Raw genomic sequence first — 20,499 nt, forward strand, 5'->3', positions numbered from 1 at the left:
AAATTTATTTATTGTGGAGATATGTTCTACTAATATGAAATTAAATAGAAAGTAATTTATGCAGTAATATTGTAATTTGAAGTTGTATCATCAAGATTTATTTTATATTAGCATTTCTTCTAGAGTTACTTTATTATCTTCAATATTTACAGTTAATTCTTTAATTTTTGCTTTCATTTCTTAATGTATGCTTCAGTGATTCTGAATCAACTTAGGTTTAGCACTACAGTGCCATCATTTATTATTTAAATAGCATGAGAAAAATATTTTTTTCAACATAATAACAATAACGTATCAATGTGTACACAGAATGTATATTTCTCCATTTTATATTTATTATTACATGTTTCTATATAATCTCAAGAATGACACTATATAGCACTTATCCAAAGCTCATTTAAGCCAATGGAAAAACTCCCATCTTTCCATAGACTTTCAGTAACCTTAGGCTGGGCCTTATTACACAGTCGTTTTTACTCACTAGAAGAGAATAAGAACAGCAGTAAGGACTAGGGCTGTGGAAAACACCATTTTGTTTCGACATCTGTTTCACTGCTTTGAAGGGACAGTGTTTCATTTCATCACTTCATTTTATTTCAAAGTACTGTCCCATTTCATCGAAGCTTTCGCTGTTTCAACTCATTTTGACATTTTGCTATAATGGGGAATCATGAAAATGCCTAAAATGTTGTCATTTCTTGCCTCATTTGGATGTAAATTGCAGGGATGGTAGCCCCTTCTGGGGGCATGAAGCCTGCTGCTTCTTGGAGAAACTGGCCAATTGTCGCCTTGGGTCCTCCACGATCCACTGGCTGGAAAATTGGCTCCAGGGTTGGACCCAGAGGGTAGTAATTGATGGAAGTCACTCATCATGGTGTCCTGTGACCAGTGGGGTCCCCCAAGGCTCTGTCCTTGGACCCATACTGTTCAACATCTTCATTAATGATGTGGACACTGGAGTCAGAAGCGGACTGGCCAAGTTCGCCGATGACACCAAACTTTGGGGCAAAGCATCCACACCAGAAGACAGGCAGGTGATCCAGGCTGACCTGGACAGGCTCAGCAAGTGGGCAGACGAGACTCTGATGGTGTTCAACGCCGATAAATGCAAGGTTCTCCACCTTGGGAAGAAAAACCCGCAGCATCCTTATAGGCTCGGCAGTGCTATGTTGGCTAGCACTATGCAAGAAAGAGACTTGGGGGTCATTATTGACCACAAGATGAACATGAGCCTGCAGTGCAATGCTGCGGCTAGTAAAGTGACCAAGACGCTGGCTTGCATCCATAGATGCTTCTCAAGCAAATCCCGGGACATCATTCTCCCCTTGTACTCGGCCTTGGTGAGGCCGCAGCTGGAGTACTGCATCCAGTTTTGGGCTCCACAATTCAAAAAGGATGTGGAGAAGCTTGAGAGAGTCCAGAGAAGAGCCACGCACATGACCAGAGGTCAGGGAAACAGACCCTACGATGACAGGCTGAGAGCCCTGGGGCTCTTTAGCCTGGAAAAGTGCAGGCTCAGGGGTGATCTGATGGACACCTATAAGTTTATCAGGGGTGACCACCAGTATCTGGGTGAACGTTTGTTCACCAGAGCGCCCCAAGAGATGACGACTAGGTCAAATGGTCATAAACTACTACAAGACCATTTCAGGCTGGACATAAGGAAGAATTTCTTTACTGTCCGAGCCCCCAAGGTCTGGAACAGCCTGCCACCGGAGGTGGTTCAAGCGCCTACATTGAACACCTTCAAGAGCAAACTGGATGCTTATCTTGCTGGGATCCTATGACCCCAGCTGACTTCCTGCCCTTTGGGCAGGGGGCTGGACTCGATGATCTTCCGAGGTCCCTTCCAGCCCTAATGTCTATGAAATCTATGAAAGTTTCAAGGAGAAAGGTGAAGAGGTTTCTCAGAAACTGCACCTCAAAGTCTTGAAAGCAAAACTTGCCATCAGCGGCAGCCTCCTGTCACCCTGGGCAGATCCAGGGGATCACCCCCACAGGAGGGCTGCGGAGCTGTGCCAGACTCCTCCCATGGGTGCAGGCCCTCAGATCTGCACTGGATAACAGGAGGCTGCTGCCTGGGACTGGCGTTGGGCGCAGCCTGCACCCAGCATTGGAGAAGACAGATCGTGCCACTGGCCCCAGGTAGCAGTGGTAACCTGTCATCCGAGCTCAGGTCCGGGGGCCTGCATCCCCGGGAGGAGTCCAGCATAGCCCCACAGCACTCCTGGGGGTGCGAGCCCCTGGAACTGTGTGCCGGATGACAGGAGGCTGCTCACAGCCCCATGGAACTCAGCCCAGTGGCGGGAGGTGGAGCACAGCGCTGGCTCTGCCCACCTCCTGCCACCGAGCTGAGCTCCATGGGGCTGGTGGAGCTGATCGGAGCGCAGCCCAGCAGCAGAAGATGGGGAGACCTAAGGCTGCGCTTCCTGCCAGGCTGAGCTCCATGGGGCTGTGAGCCGCTCAGAGCACAGCCCTAGCTCTTCCTTGCCTCCCACCACCGGCCTGCTTTGAAACTCAAAATGTTTCAAAACTTTGAAAACGTTTTGAGTGCCCTCACTTTGTTTCAAAGCTCTTTTGATGCTTTTTGTTTCATTTCGATTTTGCTGTTTCAAGCTCGAAGCGCATTGAAACAAATTCAAAACAAAACACTTGGCAGAATTTCACACAGCCCTAGTAAGGACACTGCAAATAGTGCCAAATGATGGTCTTTTCAGGACATGCTGATGAGCTATAAAACAGTCATGTTTTTCTTGTACAATCTCACCAATCCTTATTTCCCAAATAGACTCACCTGTTTCTCTATTGCAACAAAATCAAGAAGTTAAGCATATTTTTTTAAAGTTTTAAGGAATTTTAAGTGGCAATAATATTCATATTCCAAACTCAAACTTTTGCTTTTCTGGTACACCTAGAGATATTGTTCACCATTTATTTCAATATATAAATGCCTCATGCTCTTTTAGATTTCTTTATTTTTCTTTATCTCTTCCATTCCTTGGAGTCTCAAAACAGCAGAGACTTCCTATGTTTGAAGACAGGTGATTGTGCCCAAAAGCTTGCAAAGAACTTTTTTCCAACTACTCAGTTGGTCTAATAAAATATATCACATCTACCCAAAGAAACTTGCCTGCCTATGTGTTCCTGACCCTTTTCCTTTTCTTTTTTTTTTTCTTTTGTGCTATATTTTCTTCTTCCATTCCTTATACTTGGGGGGTTATAAGGGCTTTGGAAAAAATGAAGCATTAGTTCTGTCTTTTCCATCCCCAGTCATCCAACAGGCTGGTCAATACAACTCTGTTAGTACATCAGCTGGCATATCTACTTGTAGTACATGGAGAACCCATGAGTTAGGCTATAATTTCTGAGTCAGTCTGCTTTGAGGCTGGGTCAGTACAGCAATATACAGGGCTCATGGAAAATGCACAATTTGAACCCAAGGGAAAATACTGTATGAGGCAAATGAGGGTATCAGTATGTGACCACTTTTAAGCTAAATTGAAAATGCAATTCTTCCCTAATGTTTTTAACCCCTTGGTCAGCCAAAGAATGCTATAACTGAATGTTTCATGTTTCCAATTCAGTAACTCATTTTTCTTTTTCTTTCTACATTGTTGAATGGTTTTCTTATTCCATCCCACATATAATATGGGGGACTTTGTTCACAACTGACCATGATGTCTTGCAATTCCTCATCCCTCATGAATATACATATGAACAGTACATGGTGAGAAACATGAAGACCCTATTCTTGCAGTAAACCAGGATACATACAATTTTGAAGGCCAGAAATCTGCAAGTACTCCTAAACCGACCAGAAAAACAAAAGATAAAGCAACTGAAAAGGCAGAAAAAGAAAAGTCTAGCAAAGATAAAACAGCACCTACATCTCGACCTGAATCTCAGGTAACACTAAATTCCTGAAGTCTTATCGCTAATGCTAACGAAAATATATTTTAGTGCCATGTTACTGTATAAACCTCATTGATGCTACTGCCCATTTACAATCAAAAGTGACATCAGACTCTGTACAATCAAAATGAACAAAGATCCAAGTCATTAAAATAGAGCCAAGGGCAAAGGCAAAGATCAACCATTTTTAGTACCCAGTCCTTATTAAAAGGTCTAATTGGCCTCTGTAGATTGCAGACACACTAACATGGAACAAATAGGAAACCAGTATTAATTCATCCTCTAATAGACCTAGCATTTGTCCTGGGAAAAAGCCTTTTTTCCTGGCATTCTACAGACATACATACCCATTATCCTGCTTGATGTACCTGTGAAATATGTGGGATGAAATGTACTGTCACCTTTTCCCAGGGCATGATATATGTCTATAAAGTTTTTGTGACTCATTCCAGGAAGACGTTCAAGCTGTATGCTATCCCTTGCCACCTACTGGCAGAGGAGCAGCAGTGCATCCTGGAAGGGCTACATGTGTAAATAGCTGTGCCACTCCTGTTTCAACACAGGCCAAAATCCAGGACAATCAGATCCATCTCAAACCATTTGTCTATATACTCTTAGAGGTTGATTACTCTTTTTCAAGAGAATCCACAGGAAATGCCTAAAGGTCTCCATGGCTAGGGACAGACTTTCAAAAAGCCAGAGCCTGAATTAATTAAATATTTGCAGGTTAGTCTAACCTGCGTAGATTAAACCAATTTTCAAGTAAATAGACATTCACTTTTGACTCAGGAAATGCAAGCACATGCCTGCAGTGGCTCAGACTAGAAACCGGGGGGTGCTGGAGCATGCCCTCAGCTGCAGGGAAACTATGCTGGAGGTGGGAGGGAGGCATGGCCAGCCCCAGCAATAGACTTAAGTGAACTGGCCAGGGAGGGAGTTTAGTTCCCCACTCCCTGTCCCACCGACATGGACTGGAGCCGGGGTCTGCCTGGTGCTCCCACCTTGCTTCTGCAGCAGCAGGGGTGGGTGCATGTTCAGATACTGGCTGGAATGGCCCCCTGAGGCAAAGGGGGCAGGGAGGGAGTTTATTCCCTGCTCCACCCCTTCTGCCCCTGAGGGACCGCAGCCAGGGTCTGCTAGCCCTGACTGTGTCTTTGCTGATTGGTACCTGCATGGGATGAGCGGCGGAATAAGCCTCTCCCTGCCCCCTTTGCCAGACGCCGGAGGGAGGGGGGAAATAAACCCCTTCTCTGCCCCCTTTGCCTAAGGGGGCCATGCCGGCCAGACTCTGGCCATGCCCCTGCCGCTGGCCCTGCTGCTGGAATGGCAAGGGGGAGTAACTCTGAAAGGGCAGCAGCCCCAGTCATGGTGTCCCAGGAGCACAGGCCTCTTCCTGGCAAGGGTACTGCACTGCAGGCAGGAGCAGGTCAGGCAGAGCTGCTGCAGACAGCATAGGGCAAGTGACAGCAGTGCACTGTGTGGGAGAGGCTATGGCCAACCCTCCAAGCCTACGTGCTGCCACTCACCCTGCTCAGTCTGCAGCAGCTCTGCCCACTCCACTCCCACCCACAGTGCAGCCCTACTCGCCGGGAAGAGGCTTGCGCCCCTGGGACACCATGACCTGGGGATACTGCTAGGGTCGTTCCCCACTAGCCACTCCAGCAGCAGGGGCAGAGGCATGGCCAGATGTTATCCTGGCATTGCTCCATTAATGTGAAAGGTACAGGGAGTTAATTCTTCCCTCTCTCCCCACCCCAGGAATCACAGCCAGGGTTTGCCTGGCTGTGGGTGAGTGGCAAAGGTGGTGGCCAGGACTGGCATACCCCAGCTGTGGTCCCCAGGGAGAGAGGAGACAAAGGGAGGAATCAACCCCCTCCCTTCCTGGCTACGGGTGAGTGGCACAGGCAGTGATTGAGGCTGGCAAACCCGGTCCCCAGGGTGAGAGGGGATAGAGGGAGGAATTAACCCGCTCCCTGCACCCTTTTCCTTAATGGGGTCATGCCAGGATGGTATCTGGCCATGCCACAGGTGGCAGTGGAGTGGGTGGGGGGGAGCCAAAGATGCAGCATGGTCCCATATATCAAGTGTGGGGTGCTACCCCTACGGCTTCGCTGCCGCTGTACCAGTACGGCCAGGGCGGGCACCCCGATGGTGACAGCGACAGCAGTAAGGAAGTTGCAGGGATGGCGCCTGGTATACTATGCTGCGCCCCTACCACCAGGTAGGAGAACAGTGAACAGGGCACACCAAACTCAGTGCCAGTGGCTGCAAGTAACAGGGCTCAGGTCTGAAGGGGTGAGCCTGTGCCGTGTGCACCACTGTGGGGGCCAGGGCTAGGTAGAAGGGGCTATCAGGCAGGAGCTGCTTTCCCAGCTGCATGCTCAGCTGGCTGTGCCCTGGGCTAGCTCCATGTGGGTGGGACAAAGGGGAGGAGGGAATTAAACCCCACTCCATTTCCATTTGCTGGAGTTGGCTGGTGATGCCCCCCTGTCTCCTCCCTGCAGCAGCTTTGGGCAAGGGGGTGGGAAATGCCTGACAGGGGCTACTATATCCTGGCCAGGCAGACACTGGCTGGGGTCCCGAGGAGAGAGAAGAATAAACTACCCCTCCCCTCTTCACCTCAGGGGGCCATGGCAGGCCAGCTTCTGGCCATGCCCCTACCACTGCTTGGGCTAGAGAGCAGAGGGGCATGGCCAGCCCTATTCTCTGGAGCAGAGAGCACAGCCCAGCCCAGGGCTGCAGAGCATGCTGGGATGCTAGAGGACTCTGATTTAACTTAAACCAGGAAGGGGTCTGGGATGAAAAATGCATAAACTGGTTTGACCCAAATAAGTTAAGTCCAATACTACATGCAACCAGGTTTATCTTAAACTAGTTTCGGCTATTTCGAAACTTATGTTCTGTTACAAGTTTAAACCAGTTTCTGATCACTTAAATTGGTTTATATGTAACTTCTGTCCCTAGCCCATGGGGCTTTTTATGCATAAACATCTCTCCAATTGTATGGTAGGTTTTACCAAACAGTCAGCGAGACCTGCACATAAACCCATAGATATATCCATGGCTTCCTCCCAGTTCAAATCCCTGCTAATATGGCTTTCCAGCATCGTACCCTGAGCTGTGGTGAGTACAGCATCAATTAAACTCTTCTGGCAGAGATTCTGCATGTGGAAGTCATGGCTATGGAAATGTAATATAACCTCAGGCAAAGTTAGAGTTCTACCCTGGACCATGCTGAGCTTGGGAAAGGAAGAATGCCCAGGTTAGTCTATCCTTCTCTCTGTCTGGATCCGGGAGAGCCTCAGAGGGTCCTTTGCAGGATCCAGACAGAAGGATAATATACTGCTGTGAATGCAGTGGAGTCTATTCCAAGAGTACTACACATGGACCAACGTGGCGTGATTTGGTCTGTAATCAGAAAATTTATGCTATCCATTTCCAAAGTGATTGCCTACTTTATCTCACTGTTATGATAAGTCTGAGCAAGACCAATTTATGTTTAAAATGTGCTTCTAATGGATTAAGAAAACTTTTTGTGCTAATTTAATTCAAGCCATCTGCTTTGCAACTGCTGCCTGCTAATTGTGAAAATATCTGTGCACATCAGGCTGGCACTTCCATCCCTTAGCATAAGAGGCTTCTTCTGCCAATTGCTGTTTACGTGTAAAGCATATCAAAGTAAAGCTGAACTCTGGGGTGCATGAAAAATAAACAAAGACCAAAAAATGAGTTTTAAAAAAAGATAATGCATTTAGACTAATTGATTGGTTTCTTTTATTCCATTCCACCTTTAGCAAGCTGATCCGAACAAACCTTACTGGATCTTACGTTTAGTGAGTGAGCAGGGTGAGACTGAAACACTAGAAGTGAAGAAAGATACTGAAAGAGCAGATGAAATCAAAGCCATGAAACAAGCATGGGAGTCTGCAGAACCAGGCAGAGCTGTCAAGGTACTTGGAGTTTATCCTGTTACAGTTACATCATTAAAAAAATTCCAGAGGCTGGTGTCATGGCAGGGCAATGCCATAGAGAAGATATAACTTGATGCCTACATATTGGCTAAGTACAAATTTATGTACTGATGGGTAGGGACTCGGGGACTTTCACTTGTGGTGTGAGGAGTGAGGAGGGGGCGAGAAACTGTAAAGGGATGCTTCTTGTCAATTACTTTAGCCTGGAATCAGGTCTACATGTGCAGACCCTTGTAACCATGAAGACCTGGTTGCAGGAATATACCCCCCATTTCATGAAGTTACTCGGGTTAAGTCTGGAAAGACCAGCGGGTTATTTAAAATTATCTCATTATTATTACTTTAATTATTTTGCTAAATCTAAAAATATATATAATTTTAGAGATTTTTTTTTACTTTTGCCCCAAAGTAAAGCAGACTAATAAGACCACTAGATCAAATTTCCATGCAAGTCGTTGTTACCTATTATTGAGTGACATTTCTAGTCCTGCTATTTCTTAAAGTCAATGAAAAGTTGTTTATATTGTTTAAGTGTTGGCAGTTCAGAGGTTCAGGAAAACCAAGGAAACTTCTTATGCTATAATAGCTGGCAAGTGCTAGGCTGATGTAGACAGGTATCTTTACAACTACTTGCTAGAAGAGTGGATCTCTATGGCAGAAGAAAGATCAGACAGAGAAGGCTTAGAACCCAGGAAGGGTATGGAGAGGAAATAAACTGCTGAGGTTAGGCCAAGGGGAAGGGGTAAGGGCTGAAGAGAAGAGACCCAAGGAGGTGAAGAGGAATGGACACCCCCATTCTGGTAAAGAGTCCTGCTTATGCAGAACTGACAGTCTCCAAGGTAAATGGTAATCCCTACCACCACCCTATCCCACCCTGGGTTATTCCAAGAGAGAGTTGGAATGGGGAAAGGAAGTCACAGTGGATGGGCTGTGAGCCGGATGGAGCAGGAGATACTTAAAGTATAATTGATTAAGTGATGAGAATCAAGGGGTTTTAGCATAAGGAAAAAGGAGCTAAAAACAGTTGGATTATATTCTGGAAGGAATGTGACCATATATATAGTCTAACCAGAAAATGAGCCATGAGAAGTAGACCACTGTGGTTCCATCAGCAAGAACATCCAAGGAGAAGACCCTGCAGATCCAGTGATGAGGAGTCATGCCAGCCAATGAGTGGCATTTTGACAAGCTCCTAATACAACCATAATAGCTTAACTGGAGGGGGAAATATATTTATGTTGAAATACCTAATGTTTTGTCACAGCTGCCTTATGTCAGTTTAAGCAATGATCCAACTTGCATTATCTTGTGATACAAAAGGCAGCAGGGCATTCTGTAAAAGGCTGCTTGTTTCTGCAAACTTACTGAAGGTGACCCAGGATCAGATCTGTGTAAAAATCACAATGTTTTGTTTCCTGCCTCAGGCAGAGTTATAAACTACAGGATATTGATAAGTTGTTTACTGAGGAAACAGATGGCATCAGTATCTCTGTGTGGCATGTCCTGTATATATCTGTAATGCAGTGAGTATAATGATAAGGAATTGCCCACTTGAGGTTCAAAGCATCATTAAGATGAACATTAGCCGCCAATGCCAGACCGCAGCCAGCAAGGCCAGCCATGCCTTGCCATGCACCCAAAGGTGCATCTCAAGCCAGTCCAGAGAGGTGATACTCCCCCTCTATGCAACTTTGGTCAGGCCACAGTTGGAGTACTGCATCCAGTACTGGGCGCCACACTTCAAAAGGGATATGGCCAGCCTGGAGAGGGCTCAGAGGAGGGCCACCCACGTGGTGAGAGGGCAGCAGGACAGGCCCTATGAGGAGAGACTGAAGGACCTGAACCTGTTCAGCCTCAGCAAGAGGAGGTTGAGGGGGCACCTGGTGGCTGCCTACAAGCTCATCAAGGAGGATCAACAGCTAATAGGCAGAGCTCTTTTCTCCCCAGCGCCACCTGGGGTGACGAGGAACAATGGTCATAAGCTGATGGAGAATAGGTTTAGGTTAGAGATCAGAAGGCAATATTTTACAGTTAGGGTGGCCAAAATCTGGAACCAACTTCCCAGGGAAGTGGTCCTCACCCCTACCTTGGACATATTCAAGAGGAGGTTGGATGATCACCTGTCTGGGGTCTTGTGAACCCAGTATTCATCCCTGCCTGTGGCAGGGGGTCAGGCTGGATGATCTGTTCAGGTCCCTCCTGACCCTAGCAACTATGAAACTATGAAGATGGGGTTGCCTATTCTTCATTTTACTGAATCACTTATGGCACAGACTTGCTTAGGAATTCCTAGCCATACATTCAAGATGGTCTTGACACAGCTTAAAAATATATATACCACAAATAGCAATATCGGTTCATTTCCCATTAATATGATATGTTAAAACTAAGCAACAGATGTTTTTAAAACTCACGTGGAGAAATTGCATGTCTGATACTGACAGATTATTATTACTTCAAGAAAAAATATTTACAGCATGCTCCAAAGACCCCTTGAATGTATTTGTGGCAGAAGTCACTCTTCCATAGTTATATTTTTCCAGTGTCTCACTGTTCATTTGTCAGAGATTGTTTCTAATAGATCAATGCAATTAAAGCTGCCAGGAAGCATAAAGCTTAGCATAGGTCAGTCTTTCATAAGGACTTACTGTATCTAAAAACCCCTTTTCAAGCCTCTGTAAAGCTCCTTTGAGTCTTTAAAGTAGGCTGGAGGGCTCTAATTAAAGTTATCTAAACTAAATTCTGAGTTTTTTTATTTTTCCTCTAGGCTTTTCAGGAGCGCATTCAGTTTATTAATAAGTACACACCGAAAAGCTCAGCAGAGCCTGCAGCTGAAGCTGAAATTAACAGCATTGTTCCTGATCCAGGAGAAGGAGGTACTGGTTTAACTTTTCTGACAAACAAGATCTCTTTCCCTGCAAGAGTGTGTATATATATTTTATATATACTTAGAGAAGATATATAGAAATGAAAAGTCTATAAGTCACTTAAAAATAGGTGTGAGCCCTAAAGCAGTGTTTTTCCTTGCATCCCACATGCCCTCAAGAAAGACAAACACCTTGTTTTGGGGAACACAGAATGCAGAAAAATATTTTTCCAGAGTTATGGTACATAACTCACCCTTCCTTTCCTGCTTACCAGAAGCTGAAACTGTAGCTGCGGCTGAAGAATGTTCTCTACAGGTGGATCTGTGATTTTGAAAAGAGCTAAGAACAGTCTGTAAGGCTGTGAAATAGGAGGAGAGAGACCAGGAGTAACTAAAATACAGCAAAATTGCTTGAACTTGATTATTGGAACATCAAGAACATTTAAAAGGAGAGACCATCATTAACACCTGTGGAGTGAAGAACATGGAGCCATTAAGCCAATTGATTCCCACAGCTCCCTGAATAAAAATGCCACTGCTTCTGCGAGCAAGAATCAAAGTAGGGTGTTTCTGTTCTAGGCAGAAAATCAGCTTCTCCACTTCAAAAACACACCCCAGTTTTGGGGGGCTAATTTTTGGGGAAAAGGTGTGTGTGTCTGTGTGGTATTCAGGTAAACACAATATAGCCCACGTATGCCTTAGGTTTTAATGAAGGTACATGATCTATGGAGATTAAATACTGCAGCAGTGACTATTATGAACTGCCTTTCTCATTAAATGCTTATCAGTTGGAGAACATGGCTCTGATCAATGCAGACTGGGATATTTAGCCTTTGTGGATAACCTCAGTGATTTTTAAATATTTGAATCATTCTGATGTTATGCGCTCAGACATAACTTGCTTCTGGCAGTTTGAAACTTGCTTTTGATTGAGGAAAGTTTGTCAGAACCCTGCACTGGAATTGTAATCTTAACGTTGATTTAAATGACTAATAAACACTTCAGAAGTTCATTTCATGTGTTTGGTGCAGACGTGCTTGCTTTCTTGATTCAAAGTTTGATGTTAGAGGTCATAGCTGTAGAAATTAAAAATTAATACAGAAGCTGAAATATTCACGAAGGTTCTAGGACATTAATATCACTTGATGTTCATTTTCCCTTTTTATTCTACTGCTTATGAAAAGTGCCAGATTGACAGTTCTGGAAGATGAAGTTCTAAGGCCAAGGAACAGGACAGCATGTACAGCAGTGGCACAAGCATCCATAAATATCATCCAATTTTATTTAACTGGGAGTATTTCTAGGGGTAGTTCAGTTTGCATTTCCTACCAGTGCTTGTCCTCAAATGGAAATTACAACATGGGTGAAATTGTGATGAAAGGCTTTTTATTGTCTCACTTTTCAGCTGCATTATTCTTAGCAATTAACAATACCGAGACCACAACACAATAGACTAATACTGAGTGTAACAACTTTTGGTAACTGTAATGTGGCTGAAACTTGAATTTGTGACTAACACATGTGAGAATTGTCCCATTCCTGAAACCATTAGCACAAGCGCATTTTCAAACAGCTAAGTAATTCTTATTCCATGTCTCAGAACTTAAAGCAGAAAATGTACTCCAATATACCTTGTTCTGTATGCATCCACTGCACTAACTACTTCTTGCATTGCAAATGAAGATGAAACATTTGGGAGTTCTTATTTCCTTTTAGCTTAGGTTGTAGGACATATACCTTACAATCTTGAATTATGCAGTGGCAGCTTTTCATTCCACATAGCTATGCTCTCCCTGCCCTTACTCCCTGAGTATGCTCAGTAGGCTGCACTCTGGTTCTGTAGGAGCCCTGGGGGAATAAAATCATTGAGGCATGCATGTAACAGTGTAAATACCAAAATGACAGTCACAAAATAAACACTAGTGCTGAACGAAACGGGCCATGTTCGATTTGGATTCAGATTTGGCCCAAATCGGGGACAGTGATTTGATTTGTTGGTTCAGATCACTGTCCCCAATTTGATTTGGCCGAATCTGAACCTGAAGATTCAATGCTGATTCAGAGAATCAGTGACTCAGCCATAGACACAGCTTTAAATGTTTTTTCTACATACCTCAACGTACCAGCTGCGGCTCGTGAATGCTGCAATGCTGGGGTGGATGCAGCATCCCACAGGAGCGCAGGGGCACCCTGTGTGTTCGGTGATGAACCTGGAAGCGGACTGGAAGTACTTCCAATCTGCTTCTAGGTCCACTGCCGAGTGCACTGGGGGGCTTCCCTGTGTGCCCTCACTCTCCCCCTGGCTCGGCAATCAGCCACAGGAGGACTCTGGGTGCCCTGACCCAGAAGGCTCCAGTCGCCAAGCAGGAGAGGGGAGTACCCAGCGTGCTCCCTGGTAGACTTGCAAGTGGACCAGAAGTGCTTCTGGTCCACTTCTGGGTCTGCTGCTGAGCATGCTGGGGAGCCCCCCACACTCCTGTGGGATGCTCCATCTGCCCCAGCATCTCAGTATTCACAAGCTACCTGGTACCTTGAGGTATGTAGAAAAAATATTAAAAGCTGTCTATGTCCGAATCATTGAACCTTTCCAAATCTCTCCAAATCAGTTCAAATCAATTCAAAGGGTTCCAATTCAATTCGTGGAGATTAAAGGGTCTCCTGATTCGATTCGTATTTGGAGATTCGGCCACCGAATCTCTGCCAAATCAAATCAGGGACCGAAGCTTCACACAGCCCTAATAAACATGACTAGCAAGGGGAGAAAGATGAAGGAACATCCACCTTTCAGTCCACTAGCTCGGGAATTTCCCCAGGGAGTAGTAGACCTCACCCACAAGAGAACTGAAACTGCATCTCCTAGTTCCCAAAATCATCAGAGCACTCTTTAGCTCATAGTTTAATCTCTGTGCTCAAAGAGACAGGACAAGAAATAACCATCTTAAATTGCAATAACAGAAATTTAGATTAGTATTCAGAAAAAACTTTCTTATCATAAAGCTGGTTAAACACTGGAACCGATTGCCCAGAAACAAAGAAATCTCTTTCTCTGGAAGTGTTTAAGAGCAAGTTAGACAAACACTTGAATTGGATGGTTTAGGCAGGGGTGATTCTGACTTGAACAAGGGGTTGAACTGAATAACTTCTTGCGATCTCTTCCAGACCTATTTTTCTATGATTGTAAAAAATATCTTTTCATTCCTTGCTGTAATAAATCAGATAATGATATTGTTTCTATAAAACTATGATTATTATATCTTATGTCTAGAAACTAATTAAATTTACCATAAAATACCATAATTTACTAATTTAGAGAGGGGTCAAATTGAGATCTCAATAGCCCACGTGTTGGGAGTGCTCAGACTTAGGAATGAGCTGCATAACTGTGCAAGAAGGATCAACTGTAAAACTGAAATCTGACTGGTCTTGACTCCTCTTCTTCACTATATCCCACATTTATTTTAGCCTTAGATTTTTGCTTTGGAGCCTTCACTACTTACAGTATTATGACATTCTTTCAACATTACCAATATAGTAAAGGTTTGAAAAATTGTTTCTGTCATAACCCTCAGTATTAGTGGACACTTTTCCCTTTGAGGCTGGTGTTTTCCTAACTTAATCTCTTCCCAGAGTTGTCTTTTTTTAGCCATAGCAAAAATTATTCATCCACAATTTAATTGAGAGATGTTTGAAGAGTGCACTGACTCACTGTAAAAAGCCATGTGTTCAGCTCTTTTTAGGGATAAATAATAAATTGTTAAAATGCCTATACTCATTATCCTTCCTGAATAAGATAAGTTTTCCTATGTTTATGCCTCAAATGGATACATGTATGGTACTTTCCAATTTCTGTGAGTCTATAATGATACTATTAGGAATAGTAGTTAAATCTCAATTGTTCTCCTGCTCAAACTTTAATAAGAGGAGGAAACAATGTTATAAGGAAAGGAAACAAAACTCTCCTGCCAAAAAAATAACCAGATAAGTTTCTATTTCAGGTGCAGTTTCTCCTGTGCCTGAAAAAAAATCATCACCAGCACCTGCTGATCCTGTCTCACAGGTTCAGCAAAAAGAATGGGAACCTATAGACCTTACCCCCTATTTCAGGTAAATTGCAGTAAGTGTAACCTATAAAAGCAATGTTAATGCAATATTATGGTTAAAATTATGATATGAAACTTCAGAAATGTATTATATCGTTTCCACAACTGTAACTCGTTCTCAAGTATGAACAGTAAATACTACAGTATTTTGTATCAATATGTATGACATTAATCACTATTCTTTAACTTACCTTGCCCAAACCATAACTCTGTAGCATAGTGTACCTTTCACAGTAGTTGTAGAAGCTGTGACACATTCAGGGTACATACAGATATTCAGGGAAGTTATGGGGAAGTTGCAGCATGAGAGACTCCTTGGCAACCGTCGATCCTTCCGGATCATGGTGTATGCATGACAGGTCACCCAGACCTTCGATGCATATGCCATCACAGGCAGGAGTTTGGAGGAATGGAAGTTTCCCAGACACGGAGGTTAGATTATGTTAAAAATGGACACTTAATCTAAAGTGAATCAGGATGGGAGGCCTCGCAGGGAAGCTTGAGGGGATTGGGAAGGTTAGTGGGGTCCACAGCTGGGGGTTGGGGGGAACTGGGAGGGCTTGGTGGAATCAGGAGGAGAAGCAGCGTCTACAAGGGGCTTGAAGTGGGGGAGGTAGCTAGTGAGGTCCATGGGGGGTGGGTTGGTGGGGTCCTGGAGGGTGTGGTGAGATCAGGGGGGACTAGTGGGATCTGCAGTGTGCCTTGGGGGTGGGGGGATTCTCTATCTCCCTCCTACAGGGTAGGGGCTATTTTTAGCACCTGGTCCTGCACCCCTAGATGGATAGCCCCTGCCTATGAACCTACCCGCCCATTTCTGCCTGCGTGTCTCCCTACCCCAACTTACTTCAATCAGCTCCCAGCACCAGGAACAGCTTGTGGGGTGGGGGTTTGGCAGGCTTGTGGGGGCTGGCTGGACTGCAGATAAGGGTTGTTCATCTGAAGGAGGCGGCTGGGGAACTAAAAATAGCTCAGTGCCAGGGGAGCAGGTAGGAAAAGCGCAGCCCTAGGGCTGGGGCCAGCAGCTGGGCTTTCTCAGCCCCAGGGCTATGTGAGAACTATACAGAAGTTTAATTAGTTTGGTCTTGCTGGGCTTGATCTAAGTTAAACTGCATCTGAGGTAGAGTTAACTTAGATCAGATTGGCCATTTTTAGACTGATCTAAACTTTCTGAACTTCTGTACAGTTCACACTTAGATCCCTAGTTAGGTCAGTCTAAGTGTGAGGTGCACACCTGAGTGAATTAAGTTATATCGGGTGGCCATTTTTAATGCAGTCTAACTTCCCCCTAACCTCTCCAAATGTCTGTACCTAGCCTCAGATGTCATTTTCACACTGTGAAACCAAAGTAACTCTACTGAAGTCAGTAATTATTAAGCCTGTGTGAAGTGGCTAGTATTCGCTTTGGATTCAGCCAGTTCGGGGGACAGTGATTCGATTCAGTGATTCGAATCACTGTCCCGAATTGATTCAGCCAAATCTGATTTTGAGATTTGGCTGGTGCCAAATCTCTGAATCTCGAATCACCCAGGCCCATCCCACACCTCCTCTCCCGGCCTGGCAATGGCTGCCCCGCCCTGCCCCAGCTCCCCGCACTTTGAAAAAAAAAGCCCTGACTCACCGGGTGCTGCCCTGTGAGGGGCGATCCCTGCTGCCTTCCACTGCCCCATGCTGTGTGGAGGGCTTTGTCATGAGCCCCCTGAGCCCCCGCCCTGCTGTCCCAGCACCCCCATAGCTGCCCCACCTGCCCTAGCTCCGGCCTTTTAAGGAAAAAATAAATCCCAGACTTACCAGTTCCTGCCCAGCAGGGGACGAACCCCACAGCCCCACACTGCCCCGCACTGTGTGTGGGGGGCTCTACACAAGCCCCACAAAGCCCCAAGCCCACTGCAGGAGCTGGTGAGTTTGGAGGTTTTTTGGGGGGGGTTCTTAAAGATTTCATAGATTTCATAGATTTCATAGATATTAGGGCTGGAAGGGACCTCGGAAGATCATCGAGTCCAGCCCCCCGCCCAAAGGGCAGGACGTCAGCTGGGGTCATAGGATCCCAGCAAGATAAGCATCCAGTTTCATCTTGAAGGTGTTCAATGAAGGCGCTTGAACAACCTCCGGTGGCAGGCTGTTCCAGACCTTGGGGGCTCGGACAGTAAAGAAATTCTTCCTTATGTCCAGCCTGAAACGATCTTGTAGTAGTTTGTGACCATTCGTCCTCGTCACCCCTTAGGGTGCTCTGGTGAACAAACGTTCCCCTAGATACTGGTGGTCACCCCTGATAAACTTGTAGGTGGCCATCAGATCACCCCTGAGCCTGCGCTTTTCCAGGCTAAAGAGCCCCAGGGCTCTCAGCCTGTCATTGTAGGGTCTGCTTCCCTGACCTCTGATCATGCGCGTGGCTCTTCTCTGGACTCTCTCAAGCTTCTCCACATCCTTTTTGAATTGTGGAGCCCAAAACTGGACGCAGTACTCCAGCTGCGGCCTCACTAAGGCCGAGTACAGGGGGAGAATGACGTCCCGGGATTTGCTTGAGAAGCATCTATGGATGCAAGCCAGCGTTTTGGTCGCTTTACTAGCCGCAGCATCGCATTGCAGGCTCATGTTCATCTTGTGGTCAATGATGACCCCCAAGTCTCTTTCTTCCATAGTGCTAACCAACATAGCACTGCCAAGCCTATAAGGATGCTGCGGGTTTTTTTTCCCCAAGGTGGAGAACCTTGCATTTATCGGCGTTGAACACCATCAGATTCTCATCTGCCCACTTGCTGAGCCTGTCCAGGTCAGCCTGGATCACCCGCCTGTCTTCTGGTGTGGATGCTTTGCCCCAAAGTTTGGTGTCATCGGCGAACTTGGCCAGTCCGCTTCTGACTCCAGTGTCCACATCGTTAATGAAGATGTTGAACAGTATGGGTCCAAGGACAGAGCCCTGGGGGACCCCACTGGTCACAGGACACCACGATGAGTGACTTCCATCAATTACTACCCTCTGGGTCCGACCCCGGAGCCAATTTTCCAGCCAGTGGATCGTGGGGGACCCAAGGCGACAATTGGCCAGTTTCTCCAAGAGACGATCATGGGACACCAGATCGAAGGCTTTTTTGAAGTCAAAATATATGACATCAATCTCATCTCCCTTGTCCAGGTGATAGGTCACCTGGTCGTAGAAGGAAATGAGATTGGTCAAGCAAGACCTACCCGCAACAAACCCGTGCTGGCTATCCCTTAAGATGTTGGCGTCGGCCAGTCCATTAAGGATGGCCTCCTTAATAAACTTTTCTAAGATCTTCCCCGGGATAGAAGTCAGGCTGATGGGCCTATAGTTAGCCGGATCCACTTTCCTCCCTTTCTTGAAGATAGGCACCACGTTGGCCTTCTTCCAGTCTTCGGGCACTACACCAGAGTGCCAAGAGTTTTCAAAGATCCGCGCTAGAGGCTGGGCTATGATGCTCACCAGGTCCTTGAGTACCCTGGGGTGAAGATTGTCAGGGCCGGCTGACTTGAAGGTATCCAGCTTCTCAAGATGTTCCTTCACAAAGTCAGCATTAATGGAGGGCAGGGGATCACCCTCACCCGGTCAGAGCTCAGAGGGGTGGGGCAGCCATAGAGGAGGCTGGGACAATGTGGGGGGGGCGTCATGCAGAGCCCCCCCACACAGCATGGGGCAGTGGGGGCAGAAAGGATCGTCTCCCCTCCACCAAGCAGCACCCAGCAAATCGGGGCTGTTTTTTAAAGCACTGGGAGCTAGGGCGGGCGGGGCAGCCATGGGGGGAGCTGGGGGAGCAGGCGGGAGATGCTCGGGGGGAGTTGGGGGAGCAGGCAGGGGATGGGGCCTGGCAGAGGTCTCCCCATGGCCCCCTGCACCCCCCCTACTTACCAGCTCCAAGTCCAGCTCCAGCTCCCTGGTGCAGTCAGTGGGCACTGCCCAAATCATCGAAGCTCTCCGAATGTTTTCCGAAGGTTCAGAGAGCTTCAAATCGATTCAGACATTTTTATTAGTCCCCTGATTTGATTCAGATTTGGAGATTCAGCCAGCAAATCCAGCCGAATCTCCTCTGAATTGAATCAACTCCCAAAGCTTCGTATAGCCCTAGTAGTTATCCCACGCTTAGTATATGTGATGGCAAAATTTAGCCCTTCCCCATAAACTCCCTGACTTTTCTCTGTTACAAAATCTGTTCCTTCCTACATGTTGTTTCAATTACTGTTCTTAGTTCAACAAACAACAGAAGAATTTCATTAGCACACAGTGCGAGAAGCAAGAATTTTGGGAGGTGATAGTATATTTCACTGTATTTCATAATATTAAGAATAAACATGGTTAGTTAATTTGCAGTAGGTCTGTGGAATACAACATTCAGGCAGTATATTTAGCAAACATGTATGTTTAATGATGAATTTAATAACCAGATCTATCACTGTAATAAACAAATGCTTTATGGAGTGTCTTAATGTGCTGTCTAGTTATTTGTTTATCTGATATACTGCGCATAGGCCTCGGTACAAGATAGCAGCGAAGCAAGTGTATAAGTTCATTCCTATTCAGGACAGTATCTAAGAACATAATTGACTTCCAAAGGATTTAAACACATGCTGGATGCTTTCTTGAATATGATCTTTAATTGAAGAGGAAACTGGCATAATTAAATGAAGACAGCAGAAAATGTCACACAGTCTTCTCAAATGCTTTCTTTTTGCTAGGATTATGTGCTGTCTTCAGTTCTGTATAGTGTGTTCGTTGCTCAATATATTTTTTCAAACTTATCAAGACAAATTAACTCTCCCTGGAGGACTACCAAGTTTGAACTTAAAAAAAAACTAGACATTTTCCTACTTTTGTGACGCTCACCCAATGGTCATTTCTAAAAAGGGCATAGAACAAAAATTACCTCCTTAATTATACTTAGCCAGGATAATAGTGTTTGGATGTACAAGTTAAATATATTGGATGTAGGTGTTCAATCACCTAAGATCTATACTGATCTGCCTCTGAAGTGAGATAAATATTCTTTGTATTTCCTACAGAAAAACAATGCCTGAGCCTGTGCTAAAAAACGAGTTTATCATTCAACAGCAGGAAATGCGTAAAGCAGAAGAAATCAATCATTTTAGGGAACTTCGAAAACAGGTTCTGGAACAGAGAGAAAAAGACCAAAAAGCTCGCATTTTATTGAAACAACGTATGCTTGAAATGTATGAACATCTACAAGTAAGTTCACATTTTCAGTAATATTTACTGTGATTTCCAATCTAGATACCCTCCCCCCATTCTTTTGAGTTGTATAGTCAGGACTTCATTAGAAAGGCAGTTAATGAGCTTGGAATTTCACTAGTCTATGGTTTAACTTAAAGATTCTGGAAAAATATTGTTACACCATATTGTATGAATGACACTCGGTGTATGTTTTGAGCTATCACTTTCAAATGGCATTACTTTGGAAATAAATGAAGTGAAATGAATCGCTTTGGAAATGAATCAAAGTGAAAGAAAGGCAAGTGCTTAGACAAATATTAATCATCTCCCAATTTTTGAAGAAGTATATAGTATTTTAAGTAAGTATATGTATTGATAATAAAAAAAACTAGAATATTTGTGACAAAGGACAATCACTGCTCATATTTTCAGAAAAGAGGCTGAAGAACACAATATTGGTGTTCTGCA

General features: G+C 45.1%; 1 protein-coding gene across 6 annotated transcripts in view; it reads left to right on the top strand.

The window, feature by feature from the left end:
• Positions 1-20,499, top strand: part of ADGB (androglobin) — a 299,037-nt gene that overhangs the window by 271,103 nt on the left and 7,435 nt on the right. For 5 of the 6 annotated variants that reach the window (XM_019488361.2, XM_019488358.2, XM_019488362.2 and 2 more), the window contains 5 exons: positions 3,722-3,906; positions 7,707-7,862; positions 10,651-10,759; positions 14,745-14,853; positions 19,863-20,046. In XM_019488361.2, coding sequence (XP_019343906.1) covers positions 3,722-3,906; positions 7,707-7,862; positions 10,651-10,759; positions 14,745-14,853; positions 19,863-20,046 — 743 coding nt within the window. Of the gene's footprint in view, positions 1-3,721; positions 3,907-7,706; positions 7,863-10,650; positions 10,760-11,024; positions 11,770-14,744; positions 14,854-19,862; positions 20,047-20,499 lie in introns of those variants that run through there. The other variant, XM_019488363.2, reaches the window with a different exon arrangement.

Source organism: Alligator mississippiensis, chromosome 1 (genome assembly GCF_030867095.1).
Source record: "Alligator mississippiensis isolate rAllMis1 chromosome 1, rAllMis1, whole genome shotgun sequence".
In the NCBI taxonomy this organism is placed as follows: Eukaryota; Metazoa; Chordata; order Crocodylia; family Alligatoridae; genus Alligator; species Alligator mississippiensis.